We start from the raw sequence: 19,056 nt of genomic DNA, 5'->3' as shown, positions 1-19,056 counted from the left end.
AAATTCTCTCTTCCTTCTTTATGTTCTGACCCATTCTCATTTTCTTCTTATCTTGCACTTTTTGGTGACGTAACTTTCTTTCTCTCTGAGGGGCAGGGTGATGGTCCAGCACGTGCTGGTCATGGTGCGGGGAACTAAGATCTTCTATTTGTCAAGTGCAATTTCCCAGCATTTTCACGTGCATGATTTTATTTCCCTTCTTAATGCTCCAGGAGGTTATTATCATTACTCCTATTTTACATGCATTCACACTAGTTTCAGTGAACCATTTGGTCCAGATTATACAATAAGTGGCCTAACTGGGGTTCAAACTGTCCTCTCTGGAATGGCAGTCTACCTCTGGAACCTTAATTTTTTAAGATTTGCTGTTTGATTCCTTGGGAGACATTGTGGTTTTAGACCTGAGAGGTGAGATAAGGGACAGCGGTAAAGGTAAACTTCAGAATAGGGGCTCTTGGATTTAAACTGATCCTCTTACCACCTACTAGCTATGGGATTAACCCATCAGAACCTCTGTTTTATTATAAAGTGGAATATTTATCCTTTAGAATTGTCACAGATATTATATATGGTCTACAAATGTCCCAGCACAAAATAAAATTCATTTAGTCTCAAATTTAATCCAAAAGCATGGGACCCTTGGACAGATACTATGGGCAAAAGCGAGTGGGCCTGGAGTTGGAGTGACAGCCTACTGGAAGGTTGAAAGAGTTTGGGCACTTGGGCAAGTTCTACATGAAAGACAATCTATTTGGGGACTCTTAACCTACAACTGGGCCTGAGATGAGGCTGGCTGCCAGGAGAGAAAAAGAGGGCGGCTCTGTCCCTGTGTTCCCAAGCAATGAAGCAGCAGAAGCATCCCTGTGGCAGCTAAACATTTCTCTGTCCTTTTCCCTCTTGCTTCCCACCCCAGAACTCCATCTTAAGGCTTGTCTCCATCTTAAGGCTCCCGAGTTTCCCAGCAGTGCCAGAGCGCCCTCTAGTGTTGTAACAGCAATAATCTTTCTCTGCTGTTTTTATTTTTTTCTCTAAGAAATCGCTCAACTTTAAGCAGATAAAAAATAGTTTAGCTCAAATTGATTAAGAAATATGAGAAAAAAATATGTTACCTGAGATAAACATAATAATTTGGTTTATGTAAATTCTATGTTGTCTTTAAAAGTTTGACTCCTTTTAAAGGATTTAGACTAGTTCTCTCACAGTCAAGAGAACAACAAAGCAAACAAACAAAACCATTAACTTTGATTCTATTACCAAATGATTGGCTTTAGCTCTGAGTTGGTGTATAATGATCCAGCCACATTGAGGAGACTGTGATTCAACTGCATTTTTTTCTTTTTTCTTTCCTGAACTCTGTGGCAGCCATTTTCTCCCATCTGCTTTTCCCTCTTCTTACCCGGTTTCTTGGCTAATTGCAAGAGAAGTAAATCACTTTGTATTTTTTCAAAACCTACTTATGCAAAATTATTACCAAAAAGACTTGTGAAAGTCTTGTTTATGGAAGGAATATCATGTGTTATCCTTCATGTATTTATTAAAATAAAAGACTATGGAAACCAACTGTTTTTGTTTCTATATTTGCTATATTCAAATGACAGTATTTGCTGAAAGGCTATATTTGAATTTTGGATTTGAAAAAACAACAACTGTTTGAAAGCTCAGTCCATAATTTGCCTTTCTCAGAAACTCTATTCAAAAATCAAAAAAAGTATTCTCTCTCCTTAAAGAATAATATACGAAAGTCATACTGAAATGATTTGTACTCACCTAAGATCTGAAATGTGTGTTTCCCTCTTAGATGAACTGTGATACAAATCCCCTGGAAGCTGGACTGGAATATTTTGTCAAGTTAAACAAGGTATTTACATTCCAAATTATGCTTAAAGTCAATTTTAAAAATTTGATGTGGTTTTGTGACAGAGCCATGCTTTAAAACGTAACCAGGTATAATTATGGGGGGAAATGAGTTGAACATAAATACTAAGCATTGCTCAAAAACTGCATATTAATCATTTGTTGAAATATGCTGTTTTCAAAGTATTGACATTACTTGTAGATTTAAGATAACAGGCTCCATCATCTTTGAGGGACAAATTCAAATTCTAAGATAAAAATTAGTAAAGATAAGATGATTATTGGTTGGATTTCAGCAGGCAGTCTTGTAGAAACTGCATCACCACATTGTACATGTTTCAGTAACTCCTGGTGATCTGGGAAGTTGCACATTAACTAATCAAACATACTGTATCAGCGACTCTCCCTGGATGCTTATGAAGCAGCCTCACCTTCACAGATCTTCCCAAGTGCTTATAAAGCGTCTTTGTATGTCTCTGCAGCATCTGAATCTAAGAAAATGACACATTTCAAATGTGTGCTGCATAAAATGGATATTTACTGAAAAGCCAATTCAGGCCCAAAGATTCATAACTGATATTAACTCCAAAGGGAACCATGCAGTGGTTCTCAAAGTGAGGTCCAGGGACTAATAGCATCAACACCACCTGGAAGTTATTAGAAATGCAAATTCTCAGGTCCAACCATCGATCTACTCCCAGAATCTCTGGGAGTCAGGACAACAAAGTATGTTTTAACAAGCTGGACAGGGGATTCTGACACACCTAGGATTTGAGATGCACTACCTTACATAATTATAGTGGAAAAGCATATCATGAGGCCAGTTTATAATAACCTAGCTCAACTATGTAAGTCCTGCAAATATAACTGGTTTACCCCACTGAGCAGTGTCTAGGAGTTATTATAAAAGAACTTAATGGAACATGCTGCTGTTGGTCATATTGAGGAAAAGGGACAGCAGCTGCTGCTGATTGGGGTAACTGTTAGGATTCCCCAAATAAGCTGTTCTGCCCTTGATGCTTATAAACAAAGGCTGGTTTCCAGTCCCATGGAATATGTGAACATGCTGTATACACAAATCAGGCTAAGGAAACTTTTTAAAGCTCCTGCATCAGTTCCCAAATTCGGAGATCAAATATTAACATAAAACATGTATATTTATAGTATTTGATTTTAGGGGAAAAAAACCCAAAAATCTCCTAAAGGGTTTTAAAGGGATTATCTTTGTGTACATTTTTTCCATGTCTTTTATTTTTATGATGTACCATCTGCCTCTAGACCAGCGAAAGCAGGTGCTTGGAATTTGGGCAGATCCTAGCAGCAGATTGCTCCTTCTGATAACAGAAGTCTTAGTTTGGCTGTTTAAAATATGGATAAAAATGCCTGACTCTTGAAAGCACTAAAGTTCTGCTGTTGGTCACCAATAAGTAGGTAGAAAATGGATTCTTTTACTTCAATGTTTGGATATTATTGTTTGGGGATAAGGCCTAGATAAATGATCTTTTCATTGAGTTGTTAAAACAGCCTTTATGATTATTAGCAGGTGTAGACTGTGTATTTATTAGCTCTTTTAAACTAATCAAATAACCAAAGCTCATCTCCAAAGAAAGCTGTTTAAGAGATACTAATTTTGAGTGAGGGCATGTTTTTATGATTTCTGAATTGTTGGTTCTCAGTCAGGTGTTACAGAGTTAATTCTTAGAGATTTTATTGTATAAAGGTCCACAAAGCCCAAGGCCCTGGTCCTAACTGAACCCGTCTTTTGCAGTTATGTTGGTTCAGGTGGTTAGTTGGTATCAGTCTAATTATAGTGATGCATACTAATTTCTAAGCCAGGTAAATAGATTGGATCAATTTTGTTTAGATCCTATTTGGTGGTTTTACAACTTCCTCATGGCTTTGTGGAAGCCTGTAATATGAAACAGGTTCCTAAAAAGCCTATTAACATTTCAAACTAAGATATGTAACTTGATAATTTGAGTCTCATGCCTAAAAACCAAAATATTACCTAGACTTACTGTACAGAAAGATATTCATTTAAAACCCCTTTGAAAAGCTTCATGTAACTTAAAAAAATTTTATTGTAGTTGTGTATGGACAGATGCCTTTATTTTATTTGTTTATTTTTATGTGGTGCGAGGATCAAACCCAAGCATTCTGCCACTGAGCTACAGCCCCAGCCCTGGAAGGCTTCACAAAACTTTTTAAAGAATAACCTACTTTGAGTTCATATTGCTTTGGAAACTTGATGCTATATGAAAAGAGAAGCTGAAGCTGGTTCAGAGGGATATTTATTATATTTGATACTAAAACAAAACAAAACAACCCCCCCTGGGGAATTTTATAATTGTTCAAAGTCAATTCTTTCCTTCCTTTCCTTTCAAAGCAAAGAGAGAGAATTCTCTGCTTGATCCTAAAGTAGTCACAAAACAATTAAGTAAGTCATAATGTAAAAGGCGAAAGATTTATACGATCTGAAGAGAAACCAGAGTATAAGTAAGTCATAATGTGATGAAAAGATACAGAGAGGCAGACTGTCAAAGCCACAAGGGTCTCTGGAAACCACCTCTCCTCACTTGAGGGCCAGGAAAATGAGGGACCAGAAGGGTAAAGTGACCTGGGGAAGGCCATCTCTCTATCCCAGGTTGAAGGCAGCTCTCTGACTCCGGTGTGAACCTCTCACACCCACCGTTTTGCCCAGCAAGCTCCTTTTTCCATAATGGGCTAAAGGAACTTGACAAAGTGTCCAGGGATTTCTTTTTCTAGTAATGCATATTACATAGAATGTGCATGGATACCTCTTATAGATTGATGTCTCCCACTGTCATGATTTTGTTATAACTAGTGTGTGTGTGTGTGTGTGTGTGTGTGTGTGTTTTATGGTTGGATCAGCATAGCTGCTTTGCTTATTTTAAGAAGGAAAATGACTGGGTGAGGCTATGGGCCATCAAGCCTCATAAGGGTGAATTGTGTTCTTATCAAAGAAAGTAGGAAAAAGAAAACTGGAATAGTGAAGAAATCTTCCATTACAAAGGAAGGTGGTGGAGTGGGGTGGGTGCACGACTCTAATCCCAGCTACATGGGAATGTGAGGCAGGAGCATCACAAGTTTGAGGCCAGCCTCCACAACTTAGTGAGACCCTGCCTTGAAATAAAAACAAAAAGGGCTGGGGATGCAGCTCAGTGGTAGGGCACCTCTGGGTTCAATCCCAGCGCCTCAAAAACAAACAAGGAAGGTGGTGGGACAGCTCTGGCTTCCTGGACCCCAGCCCTGGCATTGGTTTATGGGAAGTAGAAACACATTTGGACACACAATTCATTTAGTAAACTCCTATGAATACCGTTTATTAAACAAGTGCTAAGCCACAGGTCTAAAAGCTAAAGATATATTTCCGATGGCACTCAGATCTCATGAAGTTTGAAGATACAGCATTTCAGGAAGTATAGCTGCAGGACAAATTCTTAACCCTGATATTGTCATTCCGCACGAGGTCATAGTACTCAGCCGTCTGTAGGGCCCAGAAAGCGAGCATTTCAAAACGGCAGTACAGGTAAAAAATAATTGACTAGGTACTTTTTAAAGTCTCCTAACTAAACCTCTGTACTGAAAAAAACTCTTACCATTGTTCTCAATGGTATCTTGTTTGGTTCCAAGAGAAGTTAATTTTGGGGAAAATCAGTGGCACTTGGTTTTAGTTGGTTGGGGAAGAAATATACTCATCAAGAACAAGAGGGAAATCAGCTGCCTTAAGATGGAATCATAGCTATTCTTGGAATTTTCCTCTTGGACTTCCTGAATCTTTGTCCATTTCTGGAGAACCCCCAGCAAGATTCATAGAGAATTAAGTACCAAATGTAATTAAGCAGATCAGAAGAAATTCCCCCCTATTTGTTTCTTCCTGTTCTCTTCCTCTATTCCTGTCTTAAGCTTCTAACTACTAGAAACAGAATAAAATGTGATAAATTCAGACTATGAATTAGAAGATAATGTTGATTCTAGAAAATACAGGATCTCTCTTTGAGCAAATGTTATTTAAAGCATAACTACTCGGTAAACAGAAACAAAAACAAACAAAACCCGAAAAGAGGTATAGCACTTACCATCAGGTTGACTATATCCTAAGTATTCAATAAATATTAGCTGTTATTAAAACATCTAAGTGGAAGGAAACCATTGCTCACAGGCAGCAAGTCAGAAAGGAACTCCTAATATGCTATAGCAGTCACAGAATCCAGCCCTTAGGGGAATTTTAGGTAAATGTTAATAGGAATCAAAGAGACAAAAAAAAAAAAATGTTCTTTGACATTCAGTCTTGGCTGGACATTGAAATCGACTGACATGTGATTCTTTTAAATGATATGTTGTTTTTTAAAAAGTCTTAAGGCCCCTATACCCCAGATGGATTAAAAACGGGATTCAGCCATCAGTTTTTGCTTTTAATTCCCCAGACGATTCCAGATAATATTAAGAATGACTGTTTTAGGGGCTGGGGTTGTGGCTCAGTGGTAGAACCCTTGCCTAGCATGTGTGAGGCACTAGGTTCAGTTCGTAGCACCATATATAAACTAATAAAATAAAGGTCCACTGACAACTAAAAAATATCTAAAAAAAAAAGATAAAAAAAAGAAGAATCACTATTTTAGACCAACTGACTGAACATTACTATCCTGATGAAATTTTAGAAATTACTTGATGCTCTACTCCAGTGATTCTTAAAGTATGGTCCACAGACCAGCAGTCAATGCTCCCTCAGTAGAACATTGACCTGCCCTAAGCCATCAGATCAACTCTGCACATAGGGATTTTTAAAAACTTATTTCTTTTAATTTTTTTTTTAGTTGTAGATGAACACAATACCTTTATTTTACTTATTTATTTTTATGTGGTGCTGAGGATTGAACCCAGTGTCTCACATGTGCTAGGCAGGTGTTCTACCACTGAGCTACAACCCCAGCCCCTGCACATGGGTCTTCAAGTCCTACAGATGATTTTTTTTTCAACAATGAAAATCAAGAATCAGTGTCTCGGCATTTTAAAAATTTTATACCAGCTATGGTCTTGAGGATAAACAGGCAAGCAGAAAGACAGATAAACTGATGAGTGCATGTGCTGTAGAATCTGCAGTGGATCAGAAGTAAGTTAGCAGATTTGTAACCCATTCTGGTTAAGCTACAGGTTGATGATATTGGGTCCTGCATCTTTGGTGTTTCTTTTAGAACTGGGAAGTGAATTTTTTTTTCTTTTTTGGTGCTGGAGATCAAACCCAGGGCCTCCTGATTGCTAGGCAAGTGCTCCACCACTAAGCTAAACCCAGGTCCTGAATTTTTTAAAGTCACCAAATCCTAGCTGCGTGGCCTTGGAAAGCCACTTAACTTCATTTTGCACTTGAGAGTTCTAATCTGTAGAATGAAGATTCCTTTTTTGCAAGTCTAAAATTCTACAAAATGCCACTGAGCATAGTAATTGAAGACATTGGTGCTACATTATCTTATGAATCATCTAATTGTGTCCTTCTCATTAAACCATCCTTATTCTCTTACCCATTTTCATTGCTTAATGATAGGGGAAGGAGAGAGAAGGGGTTGCCTAGGCTGAAGTATAGTTTATCATTTCTGAACACCTGCCAGAGTGTATTGAACTCATAGCTGTTGAATCATTATTCTCCTATGTATACAGTTTCTGTTATGAAACATTATTTTGCGACTATCCTAAAAGCTTAAATGTGCTATAAAATTTGGAAATCCAAGAAAAGGCAGGTCATAGAATAAATTTAATAGATTGCTTGTATTTTATTTTTATTATTTTTATTTTAACAGCATAATTGAACATGCAATAATTTGACATATTTAAAGTAAACAATTTGTAATGTTTAAAATATACACATGCCGATGAAACCATCACTACAATGGAAGATAGTGAATATATCTCTTGTCCCCAGCAGGTTGCTCATGGCCCTTAGTAATCCTTACCTCCCAATCCTCCCCACAGTCCCGCCTTCTCCAGGAATGCATTTATGTGCCTTCTATCACTATCAATATTCTGTAACTTCTAGAATAAATGCAAAATCTAACTAAATGGAATCATACAATGCATACTCTTTTTTTTGCATATGAATTCTTTTCACTCAGAGAAATTAGTTAGAATCATCTTTGTCATTAGATATATCAATAGTTCATTGCTTTTTATAGTAGTAAGTAGTATCCCATTTTATAGATATATCACAGGGTTTTTTAAAAGTTTTTTTAAAATGTATTTTTAGTTGTAGATGGACACAATATCTTTATTTATTTATTTATTTTTAGGGTTGTGCTGAGGCTCAAACCCAGTGCCTCACATTTGTGAGGCAAGTGCTCTACCACTTAGCTACAGCCCCAGCCCTCACAGTTTGTTTTAACACTCATTTGTTGATGGACATTTAGGTCATTTCTAGTTTAGGCTATTACAAATAAAGCTGCTGTAAACATTTGTGTATAAGAATGTGTTGCTTTCTTACCCTGGATAAATATTGAGGGTTGGAATGGCTGGGTTAAATAGCAAATATATGTTAACATCTTTATGTTAACTTTTTAAAAAACTGTGTTAAACATGTAAGGTAGTGTACCATTTTATATTTCCACCAGTAGTATGTACAAGTTCCAGTTCCTCTATATTCTTGTCAAAAGTTTGTCATGGCCCACCTTTTTAACAACAGCTATTCTAAGAGATGTGTAATTTCATCATGGTGAATTTGCTTCTTAATAACTAATGATGTTGGGCTGAGGATGCTGCTTAGCGGTAGTGCATTTGCTTGGCATGTTCGAAGCCCTGGCTTCTGTCCCCAGCACCACAAAAAAAGAAAAAGAAAACATTAGTGATGTGCCTGTCCACTATTCTTAGCTCTTCTTTTGTGAAGTGTCTGGTCAAAGTTTGACCCATTTTTAATTGGATTTGAGTTTTTAAAATTATGTATTCTAGGAATAAGTCATTTAGCAGGTCTGTGCTTTGCAAATATTTTTTCTAGTCTATGTTTTGCTTTTTCATTTGTCTAATAATGTCTTTCAAAGAGCAGAAGTTTTTGATTTTTTTATTTAAGTCCTTATCTGTTTGATCTTTTATGGATCATATTTTTGGTTTATATCAAGAAATATTTGCTAACCCAAAGTTACAACAATGTTCTCCTCTATTTTCTTCTAGAAGTTATTTTTTTGTCTAAGCTGTAAAAACGTTATTTTATTTAATTTTTAAAAAAATTTTAAATGTTTTTCTTAGTGCATCATATCCACAATATATTATCCACATATCATCATCATATCCACATATCATTATCCACAATACTGGGGTTCTTCTAGAAGTTTTACATCTTGCTTTTTATATTTAGGTCTGTGTTTTCTTCTCAAAGATTGACCGTCTTTCCTACTTTTCACATTAAGGTCTAAAGTCCATTTTTAGTTAATTTTTGTCACTGGTCTGACTCATGGATTGAAGTTAATTTTTTGCACGTGGCTCTCCACTTGTTTCCAGTGCTTTTTGTTGACAAGCCCCCATGCTGTGTTCTTCATTGCCTTTTCACTTTTGTGAAACATCAGCCACGCATGAGTGGTGGGTCCTTTCCTGGACTCTGTTGTGTTCTATTGACCTGTCTATCTTGGTGCCCATATCTTGGATTACTATGGCATAAATAAGATTGTGATAACCTTGAAACTTTGTTCTTCTTTTAAAAAATTGTTTTGGCTATTCTAGGTCCTTTGGATTTTCCAGAAATTTTAGAATCAGCTTGTCAATGAATTAAAAATAAATATTTTGGGATTTTTGAATGGAATTGCATCATATTCATAGGTCAGTTCAAGTTTTGAACACACACAAAATTCATCTTTTTTTAGGTCATCTTTAATTTCTCTTACAAATGCTTCATAGTTTTCAGTATACAAGTCTTGCACAACTTATTTCTGTAGATTTATCATTAAGTGTCTCATATTTTGATACTGTATAAATACTATTTTAAATTTCAATTTTCAGTTCTTTATTGCTAATATATAAAATGCAGTTGGTTTTGTATATCAGTCTTATATTTTGCAACATTACTAAATCCACTTAGTTTTTCTAATAGCTTCTCTGTAAATTCCATTGGCTTTTCTACATGGCTAATCATGTGTAACAATAAAGCCTTCTTTGTCTTTTCTAATCTGAATATCTTTTTTTTTCTTTCTTGCCTTCTTGTGTTACCAATACAAAAAGGCATTAATAAACAAACAAACAAAATAAATAAAAAGAAAATAAAAAAAATATTTAAGACTGATTGAGGGGCTGAGGTTGTGGCTCAGTGGTAGAGCACTTGTGTGAGGCCCCGGGTTTGATTCTCAGCACCACATATAAATAAATAAATAAATAAATAGAGGTCCATTAACAACTAATAAAAATGCTTTAGAAAAAAAAGACTGATTAAATCTTCAACAAGGTTGAATAGAAGTGGTGATAGCAAATATTGCCCCTGAATCTGGGTGAGAAGCATTCAGTCTTTGATTATTAAATATGATGTTAGTTAATAGGTTTTTATAGATGCTCTTTGTTAGCTGGGGACATTTCCTTCTATTCTTAGTGCTGTTTTAAAATCAGGAATAGATACTGGATTTTAGCAAATACTTTTTTTTCTTTTACATCTATTTAGACCATCGTATTCTGATTTACTTTGTTGTAGAGTGAACTATATTAATATTCTAATGTTAAACCTTTTGCTTTGGGATTAGAATTAAGTTGGAAATGATATATCATCTTTTTTCTACATTGTTGGATTTTGTTAGACAATTTTTTAAAAGAAAACATACAGATATATTCTTATAGGTCTCTGAGTTTCCAATTATTTTATTTACTTATCTTTTTTCTTTATTGAACAGTGTGAACTTTTCGAGTACAGGTGCTAGCAATACATGTGTTTTGTCATTTTATGTCCAATACCTAGCTCAGAGCCGGCACATGGGAGATGCCCAGTAAATATTTTGTTGTTACAATCAGTGTTGAGAGATGATACTAGGGAAGCACTGGAGCCTCATCAGAAGGGGTGTCTCATCTGCCAGGCTAAGGGATTTGTCCTGGAGACATTGAGCAGGGATTGAAGAATTGTAAGGAGAGACAGTGGTGATGGGAAACAGATTAAAAGTAAGTTACATTATGACCCTATGTGCATATATGATTACACGACAGGTGTAACTCTACATCATGTACAACCAGAAGAAGAAGTTATACTCCACTTATGTATGATGTGTCAAGATGCATTCTACTGTTATGTATAACTAATTAGAACAACATCAAGAAAGGAAGTTAGTCTGGTGACTAGGAGATCATTTTCCCAATTATTGAAGGAAACTAGTAGAGAGATGGTGAAAGCTTCAATTAAAACTGTGGTCACAGAGTGGAGAATAAAAGGATGTGTGTGACATTTAGAAGGTAGTATGGACACCACCTGCATCTGACATGAAGGGTACAAAGAAAGATATAATACACTGTTAAAGACCTAGGAAATGCAGAAGGAGTGTACTTTAAATCATCTCTAAATTACTGAAAATACCTGTTATGTTTCGGGTATATTGTGTTCCCCAAAGAGTTAAACGTTAAAGACTCATGCATTAGTCAGTCCCCAGTAAAACCATGTTCAGAGGTGGGGCTTTGAGGAAGTGATTGGACCTTGAGGGCTTTAAACATCAGTGGATCAATCCATTGAAAGAATTTATAATTTGGGGACATTATCGGGAGGTGGTGGAAACTGTAAGAGGTGGGACCTAGTTGAAGGGAGTGGGTCCTTGGGGACTATATCTTGTCCCTGACCTCTCTCTCTCTCAGTCTGATTCCCACCTGCCATGAGGTGAGCATCTTTCTTCCAACACTCCCTTCTGTTATGATATTAAGCCTCATTTCAGACTTAAAGCAAAAGACCTGACAACTGTGACCTGAAACTTCTGAAACCACAATCTTTCTGAGCCACAATCTTTCTTCCTTTAAGTTGTTTTTCTCAGGCATTTTGTCACGGTGATGAAAACTGAGTAACACAGTGCCTAATAAAATGCAATGTAAATACCATGTAAATAGGTGTTAGGCTCTGTTGTCCAGGGAATGATGACAAGAAAAAAAGTGCACATTTTTAGTATATATGTAGTTTTTTCCCTGAATATTTTTGATCTGTTGTTAATTGAATTCACAGATGTAGAACCCAGGGATATAAAAGGCCCACTTCCTTGTGAACACTCTTATGTGGTAATTATTGCTGAAGCAGTTAAACAGAAAAGTACACCAGATAAAGCCACAGGTCTACCTAACAGTTTTCCTTTGAAACATTAGATTCAAACACTGAAAAATAAATGTTTTCTTTAAAACTAAATCTAGTAAAACTTATAGAACACGTGTAATGGGGGCTGCTATAGTTTTGAAAATCTTAGCTGGGTTTGAATGCTCATTAACTTTATTATTGACCTGGCTTCGGCATATTTTAAATATTTTTCCCAAGTTTCTATTTCATCTCCTCCTTTCTTATAGTCAATAGGGTTCATTTTCTAGTTTTATTAAAGACTTTTTAAAGAAGGAACTCTTACCCGTCTAGTAATTTTGGTTATAACGATACTAGATGAGTAGTTTCTTTCAGACTCTAAGGGCGAAGAATGAGAACACTGTATGTGTGGGAGTGTTCACTTTTCAGCCAATAATAACAGTCTTTAGTCACAAAACTAATGGAAATTGTGGTCCTTGTGAACTTACTTGGAACATTAAGAAGCTCTGCTTAGTGGGAGAGGAACCATGAGTCCAGAAGTCTGACTTTGAGGTTTGGTGCTAATTCACTTTGTCACCTCAGGCAAGAACATTCCCTTTGCTCTGCTTTCATGTTCTTATATGCAAAACAAGATTGAACTAAATTTTCTGCTTTTAAAAAGACTTCTGGGACTCTAATTCTGTGAATATGAAAGGAATAATGCTGTAATTTGTCTTGATGGGTGAGGGTAAGTCAGTCATTTCCTCAGATGAATGAACCCAGCATCCGGCTTTCTCAATATTCTGAGACACCCAGGTGTACAGAGCACTGAAAGTTCAGGTTCACATACACTGTAGGTGAGTAATGGCCACGTGCTTTACAAAGGGATTCCCACCAGGATTGTTTTAAATGATGAGCCAAAGCTCCTTTTAAATGAGAAGCTTTTCAGGAAAGTATTGAGGGACAGCAGCAGAAGACTGTCATTGGATTTTTGTCCTCACTCTGCCCCTCACAGTAGCAGTTGGAGATCAGCGAGGTCTTCCTGCAGTCCTCTCCACATCTGTAAAACGGGTGTAAGTTGGTGCTGTGCCTGATTTTTAAGGCTTTATGGACACCTAGGTGTCTTTAGAACTTTTAATACTTAAATTAAAAGGATTTTGTCCAAAAATTCAATCAAAGTAATGGCTTCCTTGATTTTTTCTAAAGGGATTCTAGTCCATGTACATGGAAAAGAAAAGATCTAAGACTTTGATTTTTATCATCTTTTCCTGGTCTATTACAGGCCACTCCCCTGACTCTTCTTTTACTGCTGCAGCCAAATTTGACTTTATGTGTCTGCAAGTTCTCTATTGCCCTGAGAATCACTGCCTGAAACATATTGATTTAATGTATTCATTTTACACTGGCTTTCAGGTGATATGCGTGCCTTTAATAGGGCTAATAAGAGATGAGTAATTACTTTCCCCTTAAAATCTACTTAATGTTTTCATAGATGTGGATGTTATATTTAGTACATATTTCAGGTGGTTCTTTTAATGGCTCTTATCATTATTTAAAATTAATTAATTAAAAAACATAAGCCAAGACTTCTTTTTAAAGCTGTAGTCTCAAGGCCCCAGAAATTTATGCACTTCTCAAAGACGCTAATGGCTATTTATATAGTTAATTTGGCATTGACTCATTACAGAAATGTATTTCTGTTCTTGGGTCATTTTGAAAGCACCAATTTAAATTACAGCATAACCTTCAGACACATTTTCTTCTCATTTATAATTAATAACTATGTAGCAGAGTAAATGCTACAATCTTGAGAGGCAAGCCAAGTCAAACAAGGACGCAAGGCCATCACCCCACTTTAAATCTTCCCAAGTTCAGAGCCCAGGAGTTTGGGGACGGATCATGTCAAGGGACAGGTACGTCTCCTGTCTGTGCTGTAAGTATGTTCGCCTTTCTACAAGGGTTTTGTTGCTGCTGTCTGTCAGAAGATTGTTTTCATTCATGTCTGAGGACAATATTGCTGACAAGATCACTTCCTAATTCAGGGATATAAACTATAGATGTCAAATTTCATTAGGATTAACCTTCAGGGTGTTGTCAAAGACTTTTACACAATATAATGGATGCCATTTAAAACAGGTTCTGGCAACCTAGGAGAAATTTTTTAAAAATTCTTCATTTAGAATATTTATATCAACTGTGCTTTCCAGTGGTAGACTTCCTCTATGAAATTGTTACCAATGGAATACTGTCACCAGCCCCACTCTCCACCGCAGGAGGAATTGGTCAGAATCTTCTTTGGCCCTACTGTACATACTTCTGTCACCGTGTCTGTCTTTTTGCATTTTGCCTCCACATATTAGATGATCTTTGTTTTAAATTTACAGAACACTTGTGATGTGCATATTCTTGTACAACATGCAGAACCAACCATGAATCATGTTCCAAAATTGATATTGCTGATTACTATTGTCTGTCATGTTCCACTACATTACAAATCATCTCGAATTGGTTTTTGTCTTCTAGTATGTTAAAAAATTGAAGATAGACTAATTTCAGGATTGGGCATGTTTTGATGTGGAGGGAAGGGGGTCACATTTTCCCAGGGGCCTCCTGAAGCTACAAGACCTTGTTCTATTAAGCTGTGAATACTCCATGCCTAACAAGTATCCAATACACAGTGGAGGCTTAATGACAGATGAATAGTAATTGCAAAAAATTCCATAACCAGAAACTTTCAAGACCTAAATGAATCTCTAATCATGAAGATTCAGATTCCATGACAGGAGGTGAGGAATGATTCAGGATCTACTGGCACACCACAAATCACACTGGGTAAAGTATTGGCCACTCGTATTACTCTAAGTGCTTTTCCACTCAATAAGGCATGAGATTTTTTTTTTTACTGTAGTTATTGACTCCTATGTAGACAAGGTTTCCAAAAAAGCACCCATTATCATTTTGTATCCATCATAGCAAGTCTCCTTTTAAAAATATAGCCAAAAAAATTGTCCACATATAAATTTACCACAATGAATCCTGCATATATATGTGCGTCTATAGGTGTGAGGACATATATAATGCATTAATAAAAATAACAATAGCAATAATAGAAGGGAGATGAGTAGAGAAGAGCATGGAGATCTGGGGAGGGGAGAGCAGAGGGAAAGGGAAGGCACCCGGGAATGAGATTGATCAAATTATGTTATGTGCACATATGCATATAACACCAAGAATCCCACTGTTATGCATAATTACAATTCACCAACAAAAATGCAGAAAAAGCAAAAAGTTTAGTCACTATTATAGAGTTCTTTCTGTATTTAGATATGCATATTTTAACTATAGTGAACTTGGCTGGTTATGATTTTGTTACCATGAATTTATTTTATGTATGAATCAAATAAATCACTCTCTTCCTGTATCCCCTCCCCCGTTAATCCTGTCTTCAATAATACAGGCTTCAGGGGCTAGGGCTGGGGCTCAGTGGTAGAGCATTCACCTAGCATGTTCGAGGCCCTGGGTTCTTGCCTCAGCACCACATAAATAAATAAATAAAATAAAGATATTGTGTCCAACTACAACTAAGTAAGTAAATAAATATGTAAATAATAATAATAATAATAATAATACAGGGCCCAGTATTCTTGAACTTGTTGTGCTTCTGGCTTTACCATTTTCACCCTCTGAGTCACACTGGGGAAAGAGTGAGAATTGGACTTTCATTTTGCATGTCATTTTAACCTTGGCTGATGAAGAAGCTTCCTTCAGCTTCTTGTGCAGGTCAGCAACTTAAAATTGCAATATCCATAGAAATCACACTGTGTTGTGGCTTCACCCTTGAAGCTCTGGATCAGCAAAAGAGTGAACTGGAGTCATCAGGCAGATGATGTGCTAGGACCTTGTTTTAGCTTTTTCGTTACTGTGACTACAGGATCTGACCAGAACAATCATAGAGGAGGTGAAACAGACCTTTTTTTCAGCTTCTCTGGGAAGTGACAGGGTTTTTATTGCACTCAGTTCTAAGAGCTGTGTAAATCCTAAATATTGGCAGTGGAGGACATCTTTGGCATTAAATATTGTTTTTTTTCCTCTTATGGCCAATGAAGAAATTAAAAGTTTGTGGTTGTTTCCTTTCTTTCTCAGTGGTTAGTCTATATATGAGAGCTGTTTTGATATTCTCATTTTTAGTATAATCTCTAATTCTTATTTGGCAGAGATAAGCTTTGTGTATTAAAAATTTTCTTTTTGTTCCATAAGAGATGCTTGTTTGGGCTCATTATGTAGAAGACTTACTAATGTCCCACTTGGAGATCGACCCGCCCGCCCTCCTGGGCACTCTCCTTGCTCATAGCCTCTGACCAGTTTATCTCACTTATCAAGGGTCCCCTGGCATTCTGGTTGGGTAGAATAGTGTCCCCAATGAGGAGTCATTGCTCACTGGTATGTCCTACTCAGTCGTAAGGTATATTACTTATAATGGGAAAAGTCTTCAAATTTGCCTGATTTCACTTTTTTTTCCCCCAACACATCAGAATGGATTCAAGGTTATCTCCATAACAATGTCACTCTCATTCAATGGCATTGGATTGGGAATAACCCTGAGCGTGCCCAGGGGAGAGTATTAAGAATAGGAATGTCATCTGTTATGTGTTGCATGGAATATGGCAAAAAGGTCGAAAAGCACAATGTTCAAGAATAAGCTCTTTGATCAAATCGTCAGTGTGTAACTCATTTTATATCCACAGAGAAACTGGCTTGATGTTTCACACATAGTAGGGTTTCGATAAATGTTTCTTGCATGAAGTAGTGAATACAACCCACCGGTTAAAACATTTCAGGGATCATTATTTTGAAGTGTGTATGTAGGGGTGCAGATATAGCATTTTAGCTTCACATTTCAAAAAAGCATGTTTCCTTCCTGTAAAAACATCCAGTAGGTAGAAATTGAGTTGCACACTGACAGCCCGTAGCACTGACCAGACCCATTAGATACAAGGGCCACTTTCATAACCCACCATTGCAGTATAATGCCTTATGTTTTCCTGCCTACGTGGTTCTGGTAAAATTGTCATCAAGGTTATTACCCTTAAGTTTAACATATTCTGAAGGGATAGGTGGCTGATACTATTGTTTGAGGACTAAGAAATATTTGTCTAGATGTTTGATCCAATCTGTTTTTTTTTTATTTAATGTGTAATTGGCGAGAAAATAGCAAAGACAAATTTAAATGCTTGCATCTCTAACCTTGTCACAGTGTCTGAGCATTCATTCATCATCATTATCTTGGATTCCTGCAGCCAGCAGACTTCATAGGAAAGCAAGCACTGAAACAGATTAAAGCCAAGGGGCTGAAACGAAGACTGGTCTGCCTCACCTTGGCAACGGATGATGTGGATCCGGAGGGAAATGAAAGCATCTGGTACCACGGCAAGGTGAGCAAGGAGGACCTGGCTGCCAGGGGCCACCGTGTTGTCCACAGCAGAAGTGCTCCTTGTTCCTGTTCATTTGTAGAGGTTTTGCTAATTTACTTATTTATTGGAAGGATGACACGCTTTTGATTTCTGAGCTGACATTCAAGAAACAAAAAGCAATTAACTGAAAGGAAAATGAAACGCTGCTCATTTTTGAAAGCATGAGATTCTATACACTATGTTTTAGAAAAAAAAAAAAAAAACCCAAGGACTTCTAATATGTTGAACAATGAGGAAGGTCTGAGTCAGGGGGCAAAATCATCTATTTGTAAACGATGTTCTTGTCTATGAGTGCAGAAGATGGATTTTATAAAGACTTTGGCATTTTGATTTAGCTTCTCAGGGATCCTGCAGAAGGGGGTGATTAGCATAGTAGCAGAAAAAAAAATCCGAGTGAAAACATTTGTGAAATTGGGGGTTGGGCCTCAGAAAGTTAATTGGGTGGGGGGAGCTAAGTGAAAAGTGGCAACCATTTGGTTCTTCAGGAAGAGTAAACTTATTGTCTTTCTACTTTGGAATGTGCGTGTTGTTCTGTTTGTATTCTGCAAAAATAGGGTTAGTCAGGTAACTTATCCATGGAAATGAATTTCCTCCACTTTCTATGGTCACTTGTAAAATACAGTTTGGTTCGACATGTGCGTGTTTTGACTGGTGTTAGCAGTCAGGTCTAAACCTTGTGGAGGACACAGGGCCTCAAGTCTCATCTAGGAAGCTGCTCCATATTGAGCAGGGGCAGCTTGGTCAATAACCAAGACTCAGAGATCCTGTGCCTAGGTTTTTTTTTCTTTCTCATTCTCTGCAGCTTACTTGATATTTGTTGTCATTTTCTCCACATCTTCAGTGACAAGTTGATAGAGGTGGTATCAAATCATAGCCTTGGCCAGGTGCAATGGTGCATGCCTGTAATCCCAGCATCTCAGGATTACTGAGGCAGGAGAATCATGAGTTCAAAGCCAGCCTCAGCAACTTAGGAAGGCCCTAAGCAACTCAGCAAGACCCTGTCTCTAAATAAAATACAAAATAGGGCTGGGGAAGTGGCTCAGTGGTTGAGTGCCCCTGAGTTTAATCCCCAGTATCCAAAAAAAAAAAAAAAAATCATAGCCTTTGGCTTACTAAAGAAATGGCAATGTGTGCTAAGCCATGGGTCATTTGACATACATGTTACCATGTTACATCCGACTGAGCTCCTATGATATGCCATGTATTTTTCATGTTCTCTCTCATTTATATTTACAATATCCCTGTCAGATATATACATATATATGATTGTCTCTGTTTTAAAGATGAGGCTTTGGGACTCACAGAGGTTAAACAACTTTCTTGAGGTCACACAGCTAATAATGGATTGAGCTGATTTCTCACTCTGCCTTGGGCCTTGAATTTCTGTTCTTTCTTCTAAGGCATGCTGAATACTCTGGTGTGCTCTACTTTCTGTCTCTGCTGATGTCCTCCTGGAGTCTCTTTAGAACTTATTTACACACCCACAGGCTTTTGTAGATGCAGCAAGCAGGTGGATGT

At 37.1% G+C, this 19,056-nt stretch overlaps 1 protein-coding gene across 2 annotated transcripts in view; it reads left to right on the top strand.

Moving 5' to 3' along the window:
- Window positions 1–19,056, top strand: part of Dmgdh (dimethylglycine dehydrogenase) — a 59,241-nt gene that overhangs the window by 34,432 nt on the left and 5,753 nt on the right. For both annotated transcript variants that reach the window (XM_015497834.2, XM_015497832.2), the window contains 2 exons: window positions 1,799–1,858; window positions 17,365–17,499. In XM_015497834.2, coding sequence (XP_015353320.1) covers window positions 1,799–1,858; window positions 17,365–17,499 — 195 coding nt within the window. The remainder of the gene's footprint in view (window positions 1–1,798; window positions 1,859–17,364; window positions 17,500–19,056) is intronic.

This window comes from Marmota marmota, unplaced genomic scaffold (genome assembly GCF_001458135.2).
Source record: "Marmota marmota marmota unplaced genomic scaffold, marMar, whole genome shotgun sequence".
Classification (NCBI taxonomy): Eukaryota; Metazoa; Chordata; class Mammalia; order Rodentia; family Sciuridae; genus Marmota; species Marmota marmota.
The sequence above is the reverse complement of the archived record's forward strand: the minus strand, read 5'-3'. Positions and strand labels throughout refer to the sequence as shown.